This window comes from Triticum aestivum, chromosome 1D (genome assembly GCF_018294505.1).
Source record: "Triticum aestivum cultivar Chinese Spring chromosome 1D, IWGSC CS RefSeq v2.1, whole genome shotgun sequence".
In the NCBI taxonomy this organism is placed as follows: Eukaryota; Viridiplantae; Streptophyta; class Magnoliopsida; order Poales; family Poaceae; genus Triticum; species Triticum aestivum.
In genome coordinates, this window is record NC_057796.1 from 211,524,642 (window position 1) to 211,543,377 (window position 18,736).

Genomic DNA, 18,736 nt, shown 5'->3' on the forward strand with positions numbered 1-18,736 from the left:
CTCATGCCTCGGCTTATAAAATGGTCTGGGCGAAGCTCGGCAAGCGATGTGGGACTAAACGCTGGCACCGCTTCCGTCCCACAACCCTCCTTTGGGCCGTCCGATTCAATACTAACGGGCCAGATCCAAGGCCACGCTGACGTCCTGTCCAGCACGATTTTGCAGGGGATCTTCTGCGGCTTCTGACACGCGCGTGCCCTTGTGGGTTTTCTCTAGCCGTCTCACGTGACTTCGAGACCGGACTGCCGTGTACAAGGTACAAGTACGTTCTCGTGAAACTCGTATTCTACGTATAAACTGTTCATCTGACCGTGCTCATAGCAGCAATTTTTATACGCTCTCTATCACGTAACACACACATACGATGTGTACAACAGCAGTTTCCTCTGCAAGACAACAGTAAAATTCTTGGGCGCCTGCTTCAGCCCGTTGGTGGACACGCCCTCTTCCGCTGGGGGCCTTTCTGCTGCTTCGCCGGCCAAGACCTCTTCGCCTGCTGCTCGCCCTTCCACAACTGTGGGGGAGCCGCAGGGCCAGCCTCCTGCTGGGTCAGGCTTCGCGCTGTTGCTGCGCAATGGAGAGCCGAGGCCCATGCGCCTGCTAACCAGGGGATCAAGATGCCCCGCGCCTTCGTCCGCGGACCGCCGTGGCCGCTCCCCGCCACCTTCGCCGCGCTCTACATCTGCTGCCACCATCGAGCTACGCACCCCTTCCAGTGTGGACAGGTTGCGCAGAGTGGCGCCATGCTTCGGCGCCAAGATCACACCAGACTCTGCTTTTTGGTCCCCTTCTCTGACGGTTCAGAACACGGAAGCCCTGGCGGACCCGGATGCTTCTGTTGATGCGGCGCCGTTTACCTCGCCCTCGGCTATCACCCCCGTCTTTCAGGCAGCGGGGGCTGCCTCCAGTGTTGCCTCGCCGTCCCCGGTGGTTGGAACACCGCTGTTTGTTCCGGCCCAGCCTCCTCTCCTTCCTGCACCAAGCTCCATCGCGCCAAGGGCTCTCAGGAATCGAAGGAAGACGCTGGCCGGTGTGCAAGGTTTCAACCTGAGTAGGCGTAGCCCCCGGCTACGCGAGAAGAAGCACACCTTGCCCATTGCGCAGCTCGCCGAGCAACTGCTCTGTCGTCGGCTTGGTATCGTTGCTGATGGTGAGCCCATCACCGAGGCTGCTATCGGCAAGTTCGTCGACCTCTTCCATGGCGAGCTCCCTGACATCGCTGTTGCTGCGCTTCGTGCTCTTTTCCAGCTCGACTGCGACCTTGCAACTGCTGTTGAAGAAGCCTTGATCGTGCATGGCGGTGAAGATGGCCCAGACCTCCAAGACAGTGTTGCTGCTGCTGCATCAGCCTCTGCCTGAGCTTGCTTGTTGCTGTTTTCTGGTGCTTCCCAGTTAACCATGTTAGAACATCATCATCTAGTCTACAGCGTTAAGACCCCAGGTGCTTGTATGCCTGTTTGTAGCCTGCTCCTGTTGCGACTGCTGCTTGTTGCCTTGGCACGGCCATGGTGTGATGTACCTCCTGACTACTGTTTGCCACCAATGCAAAACTTCCAGTTTTTAGTATCATGTCTTCTCCTTGGTGTTTGCTTTGGTATTACTCCCTCCGTTCCTAAATACTTGTCTTTCTAGCCATTTCAAATGAATATCACATACGGATGTATGTAGACATATTTTAGAGTGTAGATTCACTCATTTTACTCCGTATGTAGTCACTTGTTGAAATGCCTAGAAAGACAAGTATTTAGGAACGGAGGGAGTAGATGTTAACACAACGCCTGCATTTATCTGTCCTGAACTGGAACGTCCGTGGGCTCAATTGCCCTGATCATCGTGCAACTGTTCGGGAAACGATCACCTCCACCCCTTGCCACCTGGTTTGCTTGCAAGAAACCAAACTGGAGGTGGTTGACTCCTTCATTGCCACCTCCATTGGTGGCCAAAGACTCAGCCATTTCGCTCAGCGTCCGGCTGCTGGCACTCGAGGAGGCATTCTTTTGCTATGCGATGACCAATGTATCAAGGTGGACCATGTCCATTTTGGCCCTTTTTCGCTTTCTGCTATGGTGACTCTGATTTCCTCCAACCTCACCTTTAAGATCACTACGGTGTATGGACCAACGCGGCCAAACCTAAAAGATGCATTCTTCAAGGGTTGATGAGAAGCCGGCGGCTGGGGTGATGTGGCTTGTCAATGGAGATTTCAATCAGATACATCGAGCTCGAGATAAAAATAAGCCAAACGTGGATTCCAGCCGCATCACTAGATTTCGAGCTGCGCTCAATTCTTGCGAACTCAAGGAGGTTCACCTTCAAAACCGCAGATTCACTTGGAGCAATGAGAGGTCCAACCCAACTCTGAGCAAATTGGACTCATTTTTTTGTAACGAGGACTGAGATATTACCTTTGCAAACCACATCCTACACGCCCTTTCTTCGTCCCTCTCCGATCATTGTCCTTTGCTCCTTGCCAATGATGATGGCCCTGCCCGCCCAAAGCCCTTCAGGTTCGAAAATTTCTGGACAAAGATGCCGGGCTTCATGACTGTGGTGCAAAAGGCTTGGATTGAACCTTGCAACCACTCTGATCCTTGTCAACTGCTGTTCCACAAGCTTAAAAAGACTAGTCAGCGGCTGCGTGCTTGGAGTAAATCTATTTTTTCAGATTCTAAGGTTCAACTTCACATGGCTTTGGAGGTTATCCTCCGTCTGGACATGGCACAAGAAAACCGGGTACTCTCTGCGGATGAGTGGGACCTCAGGAAGAGGTTAAAGCGAAAAGTGCTTGGCCTAGCAACTCTGGAGAGGGCTAGGAAAAGACAATGCTCCAGGATCACAAACCTCAAAGAGGGCGATGCAAACACCAAATTCTTCCATCTCCGCATCAACCATCGAAGAAGAAAAAAATTTATTCACCGCCTCAAGCAGGGTCCGGGGTGGGTCACCAACCATGAGCACAAGAAGGATATTATTCACAAACACTTCCTCTCTGTTATGAAGAAGCCCCCCCCCCCAGGCAAAAGGACTTTAATTGGGGCTGCATCCCTGTGAAAGATTGTGATCTCTCCGATCTTGGGGCTGCCTTCTCTAAGGCTGCAGTTTTCGCACTTCCGGGAGACAAGGCTCCGGGTCCGGATGGATATACTGGTGCTTTCTTTAAGGCCTGCTGGGATATTGTCAAGCCAGAGATCATGGCGGTTGTCAACCGTTTTGAGAATTTGCATGTGAGTGGTTTTCACTGGCTAAATTCCGCAAATATTGCTCTCATCCCGAAGAAGGACGGCGCTGAGGACATTTCTGATTATAGACCAATTAGCCTCATTCATGCCATTGCTAAGATCATTGCCAAGATGTTAGCGTCCCGCCTTGCTCCTCACATGAACAGTGTAACACCCTGAGAATCATGCTACAGTAACTCCCTGTGATTAAGCTAATCATGTTGCTAAACAGGGCTAGATCACATTTGAACCACACCCTTGACAAACTCCTAGTTCAAACTTCAAATATAATTAAAGTGGAAAATAAAAGTTTTCAAAAATTCAAACAGAAATGTTCAGTGGGTTCTAAATAATACCCTGGTAATTATGGTGGAGAAAACACATTTTTATAAAATGTCTAAATACTTTTAAATGAAATAAAACAGAAAAGGAAACAAACAAATAAGAGAAAACAGAAAACAAAACAGAAAAAGAAAGCAAAGGAAAAAGGGCCCGCTCCCCCCCACTGGACCCGCGGCCCAAAACCTCCCCCCCGGCCCAAGCTGGGCCGCCACCCGCAGCCGCGCCCCGGCCCAGCCCACCTCCCCCCCCCCCCCGCGTCCCCTTCCTGTTCCCCCGACCGGGTCGGAACAGGGCGCGTCGCCGCCGAACCCCCTCGCCGGCGGTGAACCCCGCGAGAGGATAAGGGCGCCAGCGGCCCCCCGCTCCCTCGGGCCTCTCTCCCACTCGCCCCCGCTCTCCCTCGGCCTCTGCGCCTTCTCCCCCGCCAGATCCCCCTCCCTCTCCCCTCCGTTCCCCTCTGCCCGAGCGCGCTCGCCGCCGTTCACCGTAGTTCCCGCGGCCACCGTGCCCAGATCGCCCCGACGACGTGCCCGAACGACTCCCCGCCGTCGACTACGCCGACTGCGCCATCGGGAACGAGCCGAGCGCCACTACATCGACCTCCCCGAGCTCGTCTTCCCCGCACGGTCGCCGTCGATCGTCGCCGACTCCGGCTACCCCGCGCCCTCCCCGAGCTCGCTGCCACTCCCTACGGCTCCGCTGTGAGCTCCTCTACCTCCTCCCCCTCTCCGCTAGCTCGCCCGCGCTCCCTAGCTTCTTCCCCGCGCGCGCCCGAACGCCACGCCGCGGAGCTCGCCGCCGGCGTGTCTCCGGTGACCAAATGGTCACGGGCGTTGGCCCACTAGCCCGACCGCACCATGCCGCACCCGCCTAGCTAGCTAGTTCGGCCGTTCGCGCGCTCTAGCGTAGCTTCCGTCGGGCACCCGTAGCTCCTCGCCGCCGGCGAGCCCGTAGCGGTCGACCCCGTCCGTTCCAGCCCCTCCGACCACCGCCGTTGGACGCGCGACGTCGAGCCGCGTCGAACGCGCCCAGCCCCGCCCCCGCAAACCCACAGTGGGTGAAACCCGCGCCCCTCCCGCGCGCGCCGCCGTGCGTTTTGGTCGCCGGCGATACTCCGGCGCCGGCCGCCGACGTGGCACACCTGGGGCCACCCCTGGGTCACTGCCAGTGGCCCCCACGGGCCCCAGTTGACTGGGTTGACCCAGTCAACTGCTGACTGGGCAGGCCCAGTCACTGACATGCGGGCCCCGCCGCAAAAATTAAAAAAAGAAAAATGTTTTATAAATAAAAATAATTAGTTTAATTAATCTCTCACTGACAGGTGGGCCCAGTAGTTAATTAACTAAAAACTAATTAGTTTAATCCTCTGTTAACCCACTGTCTATGACAGGTGGGTCCCCCTTGTCAGTTTGACCAGTCAACCCGGACTGTTGACCGCTGATGTCACTCCTATGTCATGCTGACGTCATATCCCTTTTTTTTCTGTTAATTAGATAATTCCAGAAATTCAAATAAACTTTGAAAATTCATATCTTTTAAACCGTAACTCGGATGAAAATGTTTTCTATATGAAAGTTGCTCAGAACGACGAGACGAATCCGAATACGCAGTCCGTTCGTCCACCACACCTCCCTAACCTATCGAACTAGCAACTTTCCCCCTCCGGTCCGTCTGTCCGAAAACGTGAAACATCGGGAATACCTCCCGGGTGTTCCCCCCCTTCACCGGTACCACCTACTGTCGCGTTAGGGCACCCCTAGCACCGCTCACTGTCATGTCACGCATCGTCATGCTTATGTTTGCATTGTATTTACTGTTTCTTCCCCCTCTTCTCTCCGGTAGACTACGAGACCGACACTGCTGCTGCCCAGTTCGACTACGGAGTCGACGACCCCTCCTACTTGCCAGAGCAATCAGGCAAGCCCCCCCTTTGATCACAAGATATCGCCTACTCTAATCTCTACTGCTTGCATTAGAGTAGTGTAGCATGTTACTGCTTTTCGATATCCTATTCTGATGCATAGCCTATCCTTGCTACTACTGTTGACACCTTTACCTGCAATCCTACATGCTTAGTCTAGGATGCTAGATTTCCATCAGTGGCCCTACATTCTTGTCCGTCTGCTGTGCTATACTATCGGGCCGTGATCACCTGGGCGGTGATCACGGGCATATACTTATATACTATATACATGACACATGTGATGACTAAAGTCGGGTCGGCTCGTAGGAGTACCCGCAAGTGGATCTTTGTGGCGGAGCGACAGGGCAGGTTGAGACCGCCTAGGTAAGAGGTGGGCCTGGCCCTGGTCGGCGTTCGCGGATACTTAACACGCTTAACGAGATCTTGGTATTTGATCTGAGTCTGGCCATTTGGTCTATACGCACTAACCATCTACGTGGGAGTAGTTATGGGTATCCCGACGTCGTGGTATCAGCCGAAGCTCTTTTGACGTCAGCGACTGAGTGGCGCGCGCCGTGTTGGACCACTTTGACGTAACCGCCGTGATCGTGTGGGTTGCTAGGTCTGCTCGCGGCCGCGTTCGCAACGTGCAGGTGTGCTTAGGGCGATGGGCCCAGACCCCTGCGCGCATAGGATTAGACCGGCGTGCTGACCTCTCTGTTGAGCCTAGGTGGGGCTGCGACGTGTTGATCTTACGAGGCCGGGCATGACCCAGAAAAGTGTGTCCGGCCAATTGGGATCGAGCGTGTTGGGTTATGTGGTGCACCCCTGCAGGGAAGTTTATCTATTCGAATAGCCGTGTCCCTCGGTAAAAGGACGACCCGGAGTTGTACCTTGAGCTTATGACAACTAGAACTGGATACTGAATAAAATACACCCTTCCAAGTGCCAGATACAACCCGGTGATCGCTCTCTAACAGGGTGACGAGGAGGGGACCGCCGGGTAGGATTATGCTATGCGATGCTACTTGGAGGACTTCAATTTACTCTCTTCTACATGCTGCAAGATGGAGATGTCCAGAAGCTTAGTCTTCGACAGGACTAGCTATCCCCCTCTTATTCCGGCATTCTGCAGTTCAGTCCACTGATATGCCTCTTTACTCATATACCCATGCATATGTAGTGTAGCTCCTTGCTTGCGAGTACTTTGGATGAGTACTCACGGTTGCTTCTCTCCCTCTTTTTCCCCCTTTCCTTTCTATCTGGTTGTCGCAACCAGATGTTGGAGTCCAGGAGCCAGACGCCACCGTCGACAACGACTCCCACGGCACTGGAGGTGCCTACTACTACGTGCAGGCCGCTGACGACGACCAGGAGTAGTTAGGAGGTCCCAGGCAGGAGGCCTTGCCTTTTCGATCGTTGCTACTTTTGTGCTAGCCTTCTTAAGGCAAAACTTGTTTAACTTATGTCTGTACTCAGATATTGTTGTTTCCGCTGACTCGTCTATGATTGAGCACTTGTATTCGAGCCCTCGAGGCCCCTGGCTTGTATTATGATGCTTGTATGACTTATTTATGTTTTAGAGTTGTGTTGTGATATCTTCCCGTGAGTCCCTGATCTTGGTCGTACACATTTGCGTGCATGATTAGTGTACGGTCAAATCGGGGGCGTCATAAACAGCCTTGTATCTGCTGCCCAGAGCGCTTTCATCAAGAAAAGGAGTATTCACGACAACTTCCTATATGTGAGAAACCTTGCCAGACGCCTCCACCGCAACAAAACGCCTTCTTTGCTCTTCAAGCTTGACATAAAAAAGGCGTTCGATTCGGTCAGATGGGACTTCCTCATGGACATGCTCCGGGACAACGGCTTCCCTGCCCGCTTTCGAGAGTGGGTTTCGACCCTACTCTCATCGGCCTCCTCCAGGGTGCTGCTTAATGGGTTAGCAGGAGACCCAATCAAGCATGGCAAGGGGCTGCGACAGGGAGACCCTCTCTCGCCGCTGTTATTCGTCCTAGCCATCGACCCGCTGCACCACATCCTCGCTAAGGCCACTTCACAAGGAAAGTTGCATCCAATTGGGAGACGATCCCCCGCTTCACGGGCCTCTTTCTATGCGGATGATGCAGCGATTTTTGTTGCCCCCCCAAAAGGATGACATTCAGTTTTTAGCCTCCACCCTCCATTCCTTCGGCGAGGTCACCGGTCTTATCACCAATTGTCAAAAGAGCAGCATTGCGCCAATCCGTTGTGGGGGATTAGACCTTGACGACATCCTTCAGGCTTTCCCTGCCACTAGAGCAACCTTCCCCATGAGATATCTGGGCCTACCGCTTTCGGTCACCCGCCTTAAGGCGATCCACTTTCAGCCCCTCAAAGACAAAGCTGCTGGAAAGCTAGCTCCTTGGCTCGGAAAGCATGTTGCCTCTGCTGGACGCTGCGTTCTAGTCAAGGCAGTCCTCACCGCTATCGCCATCTACCATATGACATCACTTGAACTTCTAGCGGAGGTCCTGGAATATATTGACAAGCTCCGTCGTGCTTATCTCTGGGCTGGTTGTGACAAGGTGTCGGGAGGCAAGTGCAAAGTTAATTGGGAGCAAGTTTGTAAGCCTAAATCTCTCGGGGGGCTGGGCATCCTCAACCTTCACAAGTTTGCTTCTGCTCTTCGACTCCGGTGGCTTTGGTTTGCATGGTCTGATCCGCCTAAGGCCTGGTTCGGACTTGGGTCACCATGCAACAAGCGAGACAGAGACCTTTTTGCTGCTGCCACAACCGTCTCCGTTGGCAACGGTGCGACGGCCCTTTTTTGGGAGACCTCATGGCTGAATGGTCTGCGACCCAAAGATATTGCTCCCAAGATTTTTGATTGCTCCAAACATAAAAATTCTCTGGTTTAGGCGGCCTTGCACAACAACTCTTGGGTGAGTCAAATAAACACCCATCAAGGCCTCTCCTTGGGGCACATCCAGCAGTTTGTCTGCCTCTGGGAGATGCTTTCTCACATCCAGCTAGACCCGGACGCCACTGACAAGATCTCCTGAAAGTTCACTTCGGATGGTGTGTACTCCACGTCCTCGGCCTATAAAGCACAATTTGAGGGACACACCATTTCGCCTATGTATGCTGTTGTCTGGAAAGCTTGGGCGCCACCAAGATGTAAACTCTTCGCGTGGCTTGTGTTTCAAAACAGGGTTTGGACTGCTGATAGGCTCCACCGCCGAGGATGGCCCAACTGTGGCCTCTGTCCTCTATGTAAGCAAACCCAGGAGACCTCGATCCATCTCCTCTGCCACTGTCGCTTCTCGGTGAGAGTTTGGTGTGACATAGTTGCCTAGCTTGGCCTCCCGGATGTCACCCCCCGGGCTTGGACCGCGATGGGTTCGGTCAACGAGTGGTGGATTGGAGTCACCCAAGCTAGAGGCCACTCGAGAAAGGCCATGACATCCATGCTGATGTTGATTTCTTGGGAGCTCTGGAAGGAACGTAACGCGAGGGTCTTCCGCAACGACGCGACCCCCTCCATGTTGATCGTGCGTAACATCAAAGAAGAGATTAAATTGTGGCTGTTAGCGGGCGCTAAGCATCTGGGTTCTGTAATGCTGCGAGAGTAACAGCCTCTTTCTTTTTCGCCCTTTGTTGGGCTCTGTCACAAACATTCTCCCTTATTTAATGAAATGGCAAATCTTTTGCCTTGTTTCAAAAAAAAAAAATCACCAAGTTTCTCAACAACAAAAAAAAGGAACCTGAAGGACATGCTGCAATCCATGTGTATACTTGTTACGTGTATATACACATGATTTGAAGATTACCACGCGGCAGGCAGGCGTGATCAGCCATCCTAAAATCTTTGATATATCATTATCAGATATAAAGACAAGGTAAGATCTTCTTCATACTTTTTTCACTGTATGCACTGTCAACATAGATGCAGAACTGAAGGTGTCATATACAGTTGTTCATTGATCCAGAGTCGGAGAGGCAAGGAGCAAGAAATAAAAAGAACAGTCAAGGTTTGGTTTCCTATATGCTACCACTCTGCAGCAGCTGCTCTTCAGCCAGTTAACCTCAAACTGGATGTTGCGTATCTCTATCAGAAAATGCTATGCATTTTGCCCAACTTGTGTCTACTTCCCGTATACTTCTTCTGTCGCCGTAGCTGTTAATCCTACATCGCTACATATTTCATGTACAAAAGAAAAAGGGTGAAATTTCTACATTTATACACTGCTTGGCGTCTTGAAGATATCATGAAGGAGGAGGCTCAGCTCCCGTGCTGATCTCCCAACCTTGCCTTCTCGCCTACAAGATGATGATGTGTCATTTCGGTTCTTTACATTACTAATAAGATCTCCAGATTTTCGGTAGTAACGCCTAGTTTTTTAATTGAAAGAGAGGGGCTTACCTTGTCAAGGAGATGAGACTTGCATTTATCTTATCCAGCTCTTGAAAGCATGAACTGCAGCGTTCCAACCTAGCAACATGGCACAAGTGGAACAAACGCATTACATTGTATGTACAGCAGGATCACCCTAAATGAGATGGAGGGATGGGCAAAATACCAGTGCTCTGCTTCGAGGTCTACACCGACTGGTGGAGCAGACGACAAAATAGAAAAGATTGATGCACGGAAGCTTTTGACAAGCTTAAGGATCGTCGCCAAGGCAACGTTCAAATGTCTGCGGGCGTAGATGACAACAAACACTTGTATAAGCCCAAATATTACCATCACATTATCTGTGACTTTTCATACTACTAAAACTGTATGAACTATGAAGTTTTTTTTTTAATAACAGTCGAAGGGCAGTAAAAGACCACAGTACGGAACACAGCAATGGCTATCAGTAAACCTTATCCAGTGTACAATAGGAAGGTAAAAGGTAAATTATAATACCCTGAATGAATAAATAAGATGAAATACCTGTCATATCCGCTTTCAAGAAGATTGGAGGCGAGAGGTAAAACAGAAGTGCAAATGTCTAGTGTAATATACTTGGTACTCTTTTCCATAATAAGAACATTAATTATATCAGCAGTAACCTACAAGACAGATAGAGCAAGACATCAGCCATTGTATAGAATGAGACTACAGTATTAGGGGTATGGTAGGAAGTACACACAGCATGATCCGACATTCTTCGCATAGCACTGACAGAGCCCTTGATATCATTATTTTGCCAACAGCGGTACACAAGCTGCAAATATCACATGGAAATTACCATTACTCAATATATGCACCATAATCATGTCTCCCAAATAATAGCAGTAAATGTTATTGCTGATTCTATTTTCCTTCAATACCTCTAGTTTTGTCAGCCGCGACTTCACGCCATGAATGAATTCTTGATGGTTTTGCATTAGGTCAGCTATAAGATCGTCATCATTAGCCGATGCACTGCGTTCTCCAGCAAATGAAGATTGTCTCTACAGAAGTAGAAAATATAGAGTTGGGTTTGGTATGAACAGAATGAGCAAAGGCATCCCAAATAACATAACTTAAATTTTCGGAAGTAATGTATACCAAGCCATCTGATGTTGGTGCGTACTCGCTTCTCTCGTAACTCGCAAATAAATGTCCCGTTCCTCCTGACAAAGAGCATGATGATAACCCTAGGAGGATCAAATATTCAAATCAAATAATATCAATACCAATTCAGCGGAGCACTTACGATTTTGCATTATGCTGCTCTCACTTGATTCCACCAGTTGGCTCGATCCAAACACTACTGTTCTGTTAACATTCACAAATTGTGGATTCCTTCCAACTGCTGATTTTGTTTCTTTGAAACCACAAACATCATACCAGTTATCAACTTTGTTAGACTGAACACTTTCAGTGCACAATGGCCCAAAACAGTTAATGTCCCCATCACTTGATGTTTCTCTTATAAATTTCCTTTGTGGAGTTTTTGAAGTAATTGGCTTTGACTGAAATACGGAACGATGAACATCTTTGTCATGATCCACAGCCAGATGACCTTTTAGTAATTGTTCAGGCTTTATGGCGGCGGCGGCGGCTTCACTGAGATTGGAACCAGCATCCACTTTAGAAACATGCCTTGGGACAATACCAGGCACGAAAGTGGATCCTTCACTACTACATGCAAATATATTGGACCTAGGTATATATGTGGGAGCAGCAGAAGCATGTGAGTTACCAGGGATCATTCTGGCACTTGTAGAGAGATCCACTTTGAAGCGAACATTAGCTGTCGGAGTAAGTGGCCATGGGTAGCCTAACCGACTACCCCTGGCTCTTAAAAAAAATTATCAGGCCTTTGGGCCTTCAAGCACTCCAAGCATCTGGGCCGCCTTCCCCGGCCGGCTACCTCTAAAAGCCGACTCCCGGAAGGCGACCCAGCCTCACCGACTCCAAGAAGCCGGTCAAGAAGGACGCCGACTCCTAGAAGCCGGCCAAGACCACAACCACTCCTACATAACGGCGACATGACGGGGTGCGGCCACAGTGCGGCCCACGACCCCCTAAGCCCGAGGCGGGCACGGCTACAGGAGGCCGTACGGGGGGATGTCCCCCCGTGCGGCCAGGCACTGTAGCCACGCCAGCCGCGACGTCATCCACGACCCCCTCCTGAACGGCCCAAGGACCGCGGGCCCCTTCAGCCAGAGAGAGGCGTGAAGGCGGCCCGGCTTTTCCTACTCGGCCGGGAGCATAGCCGGCCTCCAGAAGCCGGCAACTCCCTTCCTCGAAGCAGGAGCCCCATTAAGGAGACAAGACGAGGTGAGGCTACGGTGATAGCCCCCGATGCGGATCACTGTAGCCACGCTTACCTCGACAAAGCCCTCATCATCAGAGGCGCGGCTACAGTAAGCAGCCGCCGACAAGACCCTAGGCGGTGGGGCCGGCCTGTCGACCGAGTAGCCGGCAGCCGGCGGGACCCACCAGCCGGCAGGACCCACCAGCCGGCGGAGAAGCCGGCAGGCGTAGACACTGACGGCTGGGGCCGGTTCCCAGTCGGATTACCATTGTACCCCCGGGGGTAGGCCTATATAAACCCCCCGGAGCACCCATGCAAAGGGTTCGCACCTCTGCATGTTTGGCTTCCAAGCATAGCACACACACACACCATAGATAGAGAGAAGGCAAGAGCTAGCCTTGTTCTTCCTCTCCCTTGATCCCAACAGCTCTAGGAGCGATTGTAGCTACTCTTTATCGATCTAGTGATCATGCGGAGACCCCGCAGAGCAGGACTAGGGGTGTTATCTCCTCGGAGAGCCCCGAACCTGGGTAAGATTCGCCGGCGTGCATGTCTTCGCCTCATCCCGTTTCCAGGCACCGGCGACGTTTTATTGGCTCCCACAATGATAAGCCATCCTTTGGCATATGTCGCACCAACCACCCGACATTTGGCGCCCACCGTGGGGCCAGGTGCACCGTCGTCCGGAGACCTGTTCTGGACGGGAACCCTCTTCCTTCCCCGCGAGCGCAGCCAGCCTGCTGCGCCCGATGGCGTTTGCCCCGACGCGCTGCAAGGCGTCGACGACGCCTGCGCAGCGAGCCGCCTCGCCGATCTGCTCGGCGAGACTCGCATCTCCGACGAGCCTGCGTCCGACGCAGGCACCGATTACCCCGAGAGCCGCCTCGTCAGCCTCCTCGACCAACTTCACGTCTCCAGCGAGCCTGCTGCGGACATGGAGTCTGTCGGCTCCACCGACCCGATGCTCATCGACTCCGACACCGCGTCGCTCGACGCTTACCCCTCCGACGTGGTGGTCTTCGACGACCCACTCCCTCGAGCTGACAGCGGCAGCAGCGCTGTCACCGAAGTGCTGGTCATCAGCCACGTCTCCAACTCGGGCGGGAGCGCCCGCGACGCTCAGCAAGCGGCGATGCACGACCTCTCCATCCCCCTCCCGGCCGACGCCGACGCCGAGACCCTGGAGGCACGCCGTCTTGCCCTCATCGCGGAGAGCAAGAAGATAGCCTCGATGAGACGCCTCGCTGAGGCCCACCAGCGCGAAGTCGACCGCGCCGCCTTCGGGACGCCGCCGCCTAGCGGCCCGAGCCGAGCCGGCTTCGTCCAGAAGCGCGGCGCAACCGTTGCCAGCATGCTGGGCGCAGATCGCCCCGTCTACGCCACCCCGCTCGAGAATCTGCGAGCCGCTCAGGCGGCAGCAGAGGAGCTCAATGGGCTGGGAGCCGATGAGCTCCCCTACATGACAAGACGGATCCAGCAGCTGATCGACGCGGCTGCAGAACGGCACGAAGCCGGCGCCCGAGCTGATAGCCATCCCCCGCGCCGGGAGCACGCCGCGACGTCCCGCTCGCCGACTGCGAGCGGCACGCGCCAGAAGAAAGACAAGGAGCCGGCTGCCAGCCGCAGCCGGACTCGCATCACTATCGAGCGCGACGCGGATGGCCGCCCTCGGGCGGTCGAACACCAAGGAAACCTGCCGCCTCCCCCGCCTCGAAGAGAAAGACGCCTCACTCCGCCGCCCATCACGCATCCGACTCTTGGCGACCGACTCGGCCGCCGAGAAGGAGTCGGCGAGAGTGACGCCCGCCACAGGATCGACCGCCTTGCTCGATCCTTGGCGTTAGAAGAAGAAGACGATGTCGGCCCGCCATGCTTTGGCCCCCGCATCCGCGACGAGCCCTTCCCCAAAGGGTTCTCGCTCCCCAGAGACACGCCCAAGTACAACGGCTCGGTGAAGCCGGAAGATTGGCTCATCGACTACTCCACAGCCGTCAGCATCGCCAACGGCAATCGGCGCGTCGCCGTGAAGTACGTCCCCTTGATGCTGCAGGGACGGCGCGCACGTGGCTCAACAGCCTCAAGCCATACAGCATCAACAGCTGGCTGGACTTCACCGAGGTTTTCGTCCGCAACTTCACCAGCACCTACAAGCGGCCTCCCAAGCCTCGCCAGCTCTCCCTCTGCGTCCAAGGGCCCAACGAGTCGACCCGCGACTACCTCACGCGATGGGCCGAGCTCCGCAACTCCTGCGAGGGAGTGCACGAGGTCCAGGCCATCGAGTACTTCACTGCCGGGTGCCGAGAGGGCACCCTCCTCAAGCACCGACTCCTCTGCGACGAGCCGGCTACCCTCGATGAGTTGCTGATCACCGCCGACAAGTATGCCACTGCCGACTCCTCCATGAAGACCGAGCTCCGAGTGGACGCCTCGGGAAGGTAGTCGCTCCGGCTCCCAAGACGCCGGCTGGCGACCCAAACCGGCGCCCCTACCAGAACGACCACAAGCGCAAGGGCCCCATGCCGACTTCCTCCAGTCGGCAGGTGGCCACAGTTGAAGACGAGCAGCCCGAGGAGCGGCCCGCTCCCAAGAAGAAGGGAGGCCGGCCGCCCTGGCAGCCGTCCTTCTCCTACGAGCAAGCACTCGATGCTCCCTGCAAGTTCCACAGCGGCGCGAAGCCGTCCAACCATACAACACGTAAATGCCACTGGCTCACCCGCATCACCAAGGGCGAAGGGATGGTGCCGCCTCCGCCTCCCGGCCCGCCGCCTCCAGCTCCCCAGCAGCCGGCGGCCCGGCCGGCAGTCGGCGCCATCCAAGACGAGTTCCCCGAAGCGCACGACGCCTACGTCGTCTTCACAAGCCAAGTCGACGACAAGCGCAGCCGACGCCGGCAACACCAAGAAGTAAACGCAGTCGCCTCTAGCACCGCCGAGTTCATGCACTGGTCGGAAAAGCCCATCAGCTGGAGCCAGGCCGACCACCCAGAGGTGATGCCTTCGCCTGGCTCCTATGCTATGGTCTTGGACGTCACCCTTGCGACGGAGAGGCGAGCTGCCAGATTTTCCCGCGTCCTGATAGACGGCGGAAGCAGTATCAACATACTGTACCGCGACACCATGGACAAGCTGAACATCAAAGCAAAGCAGCTCATGCCGAGCCGCACTGTCTTCCATGGTATCGTACCCGGCCTATCTTGCTCTCCAATCGGCAAGATCAAGATGGATGTTCTCTTCGGAGACAAAGATCACTTTCGCCGGGAAGCAATATGGTTCGAGGTGGTGGATTTGGAGAGCCCCTATCATGCACTACTTGGCCGACCTGCTTTGGCCAAGTTCATGGCTGTGCCCCACTATGCCTACCTGAAGATGAAGATGCCGAGCTCGAAGGGGATCATCACGGTAGCCGGCGACTACAAGAAGTCCATCGAGTGTGCCATGGCCAGCAGCCGGCTGGCCGAGTCCCTCGTGGTGGCAGAAGAGAAGAAGATGTTGGAACGGGTTGTGGCCATGGCCGGCAAGCAGCCGGCCTTGTCCCCCAACCCCAAGGACTGTGATGCGCAGGGCTCCTTCCAGCCTGCGAAAGAGACAAAGAAGATACCTCTAGACCCGGAGCACCCGGAGAGGTTCGCCGTGATTGGGGCGAACTTGGACAGTAAATAGGAAGGCGAGCTCGCCGACTTCCTCCGTGAGAATCGAGACATCTTTGCATGGTCCCCAAAGGACATGCCGGGTGTCCCGAAGGATTTCGCCGAGCACAAATTACATGTCCGAGCTGATGCGAAGCCGGTCAAGCAACCCCTCCGCCGACTATCAGAAGAGAAGCGAAGAATCGTGGGAGAAGAGATAGCCCGGCTCCTTGCAGCCGGCTTCATCATGGAAGTGTTCTTTCCAGAATGGCTTGCCAATCCAGTTCTGGTTTTGAAGAAGAATAACAAGTGGCGCATGTGTATAGACTACACAAGCTTGAACAAGGCCTGCCCAAAGGATCCGTTTGCTTTGCCACGGATTGACCAAGTGATAGACTCCACAGCCGGATGCGAGCTGTTGTGTTTTTTGGATGCATACTCAGGGTATCATCAGATCAAGTTGGACCCGGCTGACCGCCTGAAGACTGCCTTCATCACACCCTTTGGAGCTTTCTGCTACCTGACAATGACATTCGGCTTGAGAAACGCCGGTGCCACTTTTCAGCGTTGCATGCAGAAATGTCTCTTGAAACAACTCGGCAGAAATGCCCACGTCTACGTAGACGACATTGTGGTGAAGACAGAGAAGCGCGGTACCTTGCTGGAAGACCTGAAGGAAACATTTGCCAACTTGCGCCGATTCCAGATCAAGCTCAACCCCGAGAAGTGCGTGTTCGGAGTGCCAGCCGGCCAGCTGCTAGGCTTCCTGGTCTCCGAACGCGGCATTGAGTGCAACCCTGTCAAGATCAAAGCCATCGAGAGGATGGAGATTCCCACCAAGCTGCGAGATGTGCAGAAGTTCACTGGCTGCTTAGCCTCCCTGAACCGTTTTATCAGCCGACTAGGAGAGAAGGCCCTCCCCTGTACCGACTCATGAAGAAGTCCACTCACTTTGAGTGGAATGATCAAGCCGACCAAGCCTTCCATGAGTTGAAGAAAATGTTGACCACTCCGCCTGTCCTGGCTGCGCCGACTGAGAAGGAGCCCATGCTCCTCTACATCGCCGCGACAAGCCGAGTCGTCAGCACTGTTGTTGTGGTCCAGCGCCCGGAGGAAGGCCGAGCTCAGCTGGTCCAGAGGCCGGTCTACTATCTCAGCGAAGTACTGTCCAGCTCAAAGCAAAACTACCCGCACTACCAGAAGATGTGCTATGGGGTGTACTTCGCTGCCAAGAAATTGAAGCCCTACTTCCAAGAGCACCCCATCACGGTCGTGTGCACTGCCCCGCTCGCCGAGATCATAGGCAGCCGGGATGCATCCGGCCGGGTGGCCAAATGGGCCATTGCCTTGGCGCCCTACACGATCTTCTATCAACCCCGCACCGCCATCAAGTCGCAAGCATTGGCCGACTTCCTCGTCGACTGGGCCGAGACCCAGTATTTACCGCCGGCTCCCGACTCCACCCATTGGCGGATGCACTTCGACGGGTCCAAGATGCGCACCGGCTTAGGAGCCGGCATCGTCCTCACCTCTCCCAAAGGCGACAAGCTCAAGTACACGCTGCAGATCCACTTCGCCGCCTCCAACAACGTGGCCGAGTACGAGGCGCTCGTACATGGGCTCCGGCTAGCCAAAGAGCTCGGCATACGCCGGATCCTGTGCTACGGCGACTCAGACTTAGTGGTCCAGCAATCATCTGGCGACTGGGACGCCAAGGACGCGAACATGGCAAGCTACCGATTCCTCGTCCAGCAGATGAGCGGATACTTCGAAGGGTGCGAGTTCCTTCACGTGCCAAGGGCCGACAACGACCAAGCAGATGCCCTAGCACGGATCGGCTCCACCCGACAAGCCATACCGACGGGCGTCTCCCTCCAGCGCCTCCTCAAGCCGTCCATCAAGCCGTCTCCAGAGTCGGATTCCATCTTCGTACCGCCTGTGCCAGAAACAACCGGATCCGGCTCAAGAAATCCCGCAGGCGGCGCGGGGACTTCGACGACTGCCCCGGGGACTGACGTAGTCGCACCCGGCCCAGGGACTTCAGAACCCGGCCCGGGGACTGCAGCAGTCGGCCCGGGGACTGCAACGACACAAGAAGCGGTGGTCGACTCCAATGCAACACCCAACCCACCCACCCGAGTCATGGTGGCCACATTAACAACAGAAGAAGTCACAGCTCCCTCATGGGCCCAGCCCATCCTCAAGTTCCTAGTCAACAGAGAGCTGCCGACTGATGAGATCGCAGCAAGACTAGTGCAACGACGAGCCGCAGCATACACAATAATCAACAGGGAGCTTGTGAAGCGCAGCGTCACTGGAGTCTTCCAGCGTTGCGTCGAGCCAGAAAAAGGAGTGGCAATCCTCAAAGACATTCACCAAGGCGAATGCGGCCATCACGCCGCCTCAAGATCCCTCGTGGCCAAGGCTTTCCGCCATGGGTTCTTCTGGCCGACTGCCTTGGAGGATGCTAAAGAAATAGTCAAGAGCTGTAGAGGATGTCAAGTCTTCAGTTCCAAACAACACCTGCCGGCTTCCGCCCTCAAGACCATTCCCCTCACCTGGCCCTTTGCCGTTTGGGGACTGGACATGGTGGGCCCCTTCAAGACAGCCCGCGGTGGCATGACACACCTGCTCGTTGCGGTGGACAAGTTCACAAAATGGATCGAAGCAAAGCCGATCAAGAAGCTGAACGGGCCGACTGTCGTGACATTCATCACCGACATCACTACTCGGTACGGCGTGCCGCACAACATCATCACCGACAACGGCACGAACTTCGCCAAAGGCGCACTAGCGCGTTTCTGCGCGACGCAAGGCATCCGACTGGACTTAGCGTCCGTTGCCCACCCGCAGTCAAACGGCCAGGTCGAGCGAGCAAATGGACTTATCCTCTCCGGCATCAAGCCCCGACTGGTTGTACCACTGGAGCGAT

The 18,736-nt window shown here is 54.6% G+C and overlaps 1 protein-coding gene across 3 annotated transcripts; it reads right to left on the reverse strand.

Annotated features, from left to right (window-relative positions):
* Positions 1-9,350: 9,350 nt before the first annotated feature.
* On the reverse strand, positions 9,351-12,157 carry LOC123181047 (katanin p80 WD40 repeat-containing subunit B1 homolog KTN80.3). 3 transcript variants are annotated; one of them, XM_044593264.1, is made up of 9 exons: positions 11,622-12,151; positions 11,133-11,485; positions 10,985-11,049; positions 10,765-10,887; positions 10,584-10,658; positions 10,385-10,503; positions 10,026-10,142; positions 9,869-9,937; positions 9,351-9,765 (listed from the first exon to the last, which is right to left on the reverse strand). In XM_044593264.1, exons 2-9 carry the CDS (start codon positions 11,140-11,142, stop codon positions 9,684-9,686), a joined length of 660 nt encoding a protein of 219 aa, XP_044449199.1. In that variant the 5' UTR covers positions 11,143-11,485; positions 11,622-12,151; the 3' UTR covers positions 9,351-9,683. The 3 variants fall into 3 exon arrangements, with proteins under 3 accessions (XP_044449199.1, XP_044449198.1, XP_044449197.1); XM_044593263.1 differs by lacking the exon at positions 11,133-11,485 and having other exon boundaries at positions 10,985-11,073; positions 11,622-12,157; XM_044593262.1 differs by having other exon boundaries at positions 11,133-12,156.
* Between the last annotated feature and the right edge of the window lie 6,579 nt (positions 12,158-18,736).

Coding starts and splice junctions, on each gene's coding strand:
- LOC123181047 (XM_044593262.1), bottom strand. CDS start 11,631: ATGATCCCTGGTAACTCACATGCTTCTGCTGCTCCCACATATATACCT. Junction 10,659..10,764: donor CGCGGCTGACAAAACTAGAG/GTATTGAAGGAA, acceptor TGATATTTGCAG/CTTGTGTACCGCTGTTGGCA. Junction 9,938..10,025: donor GACCTCGAAGCAGAGCACTG/GTATTTTGCCCA, acceptor CCATGTTGCTAG/GTTGGAACGCTGCAGTTCAT.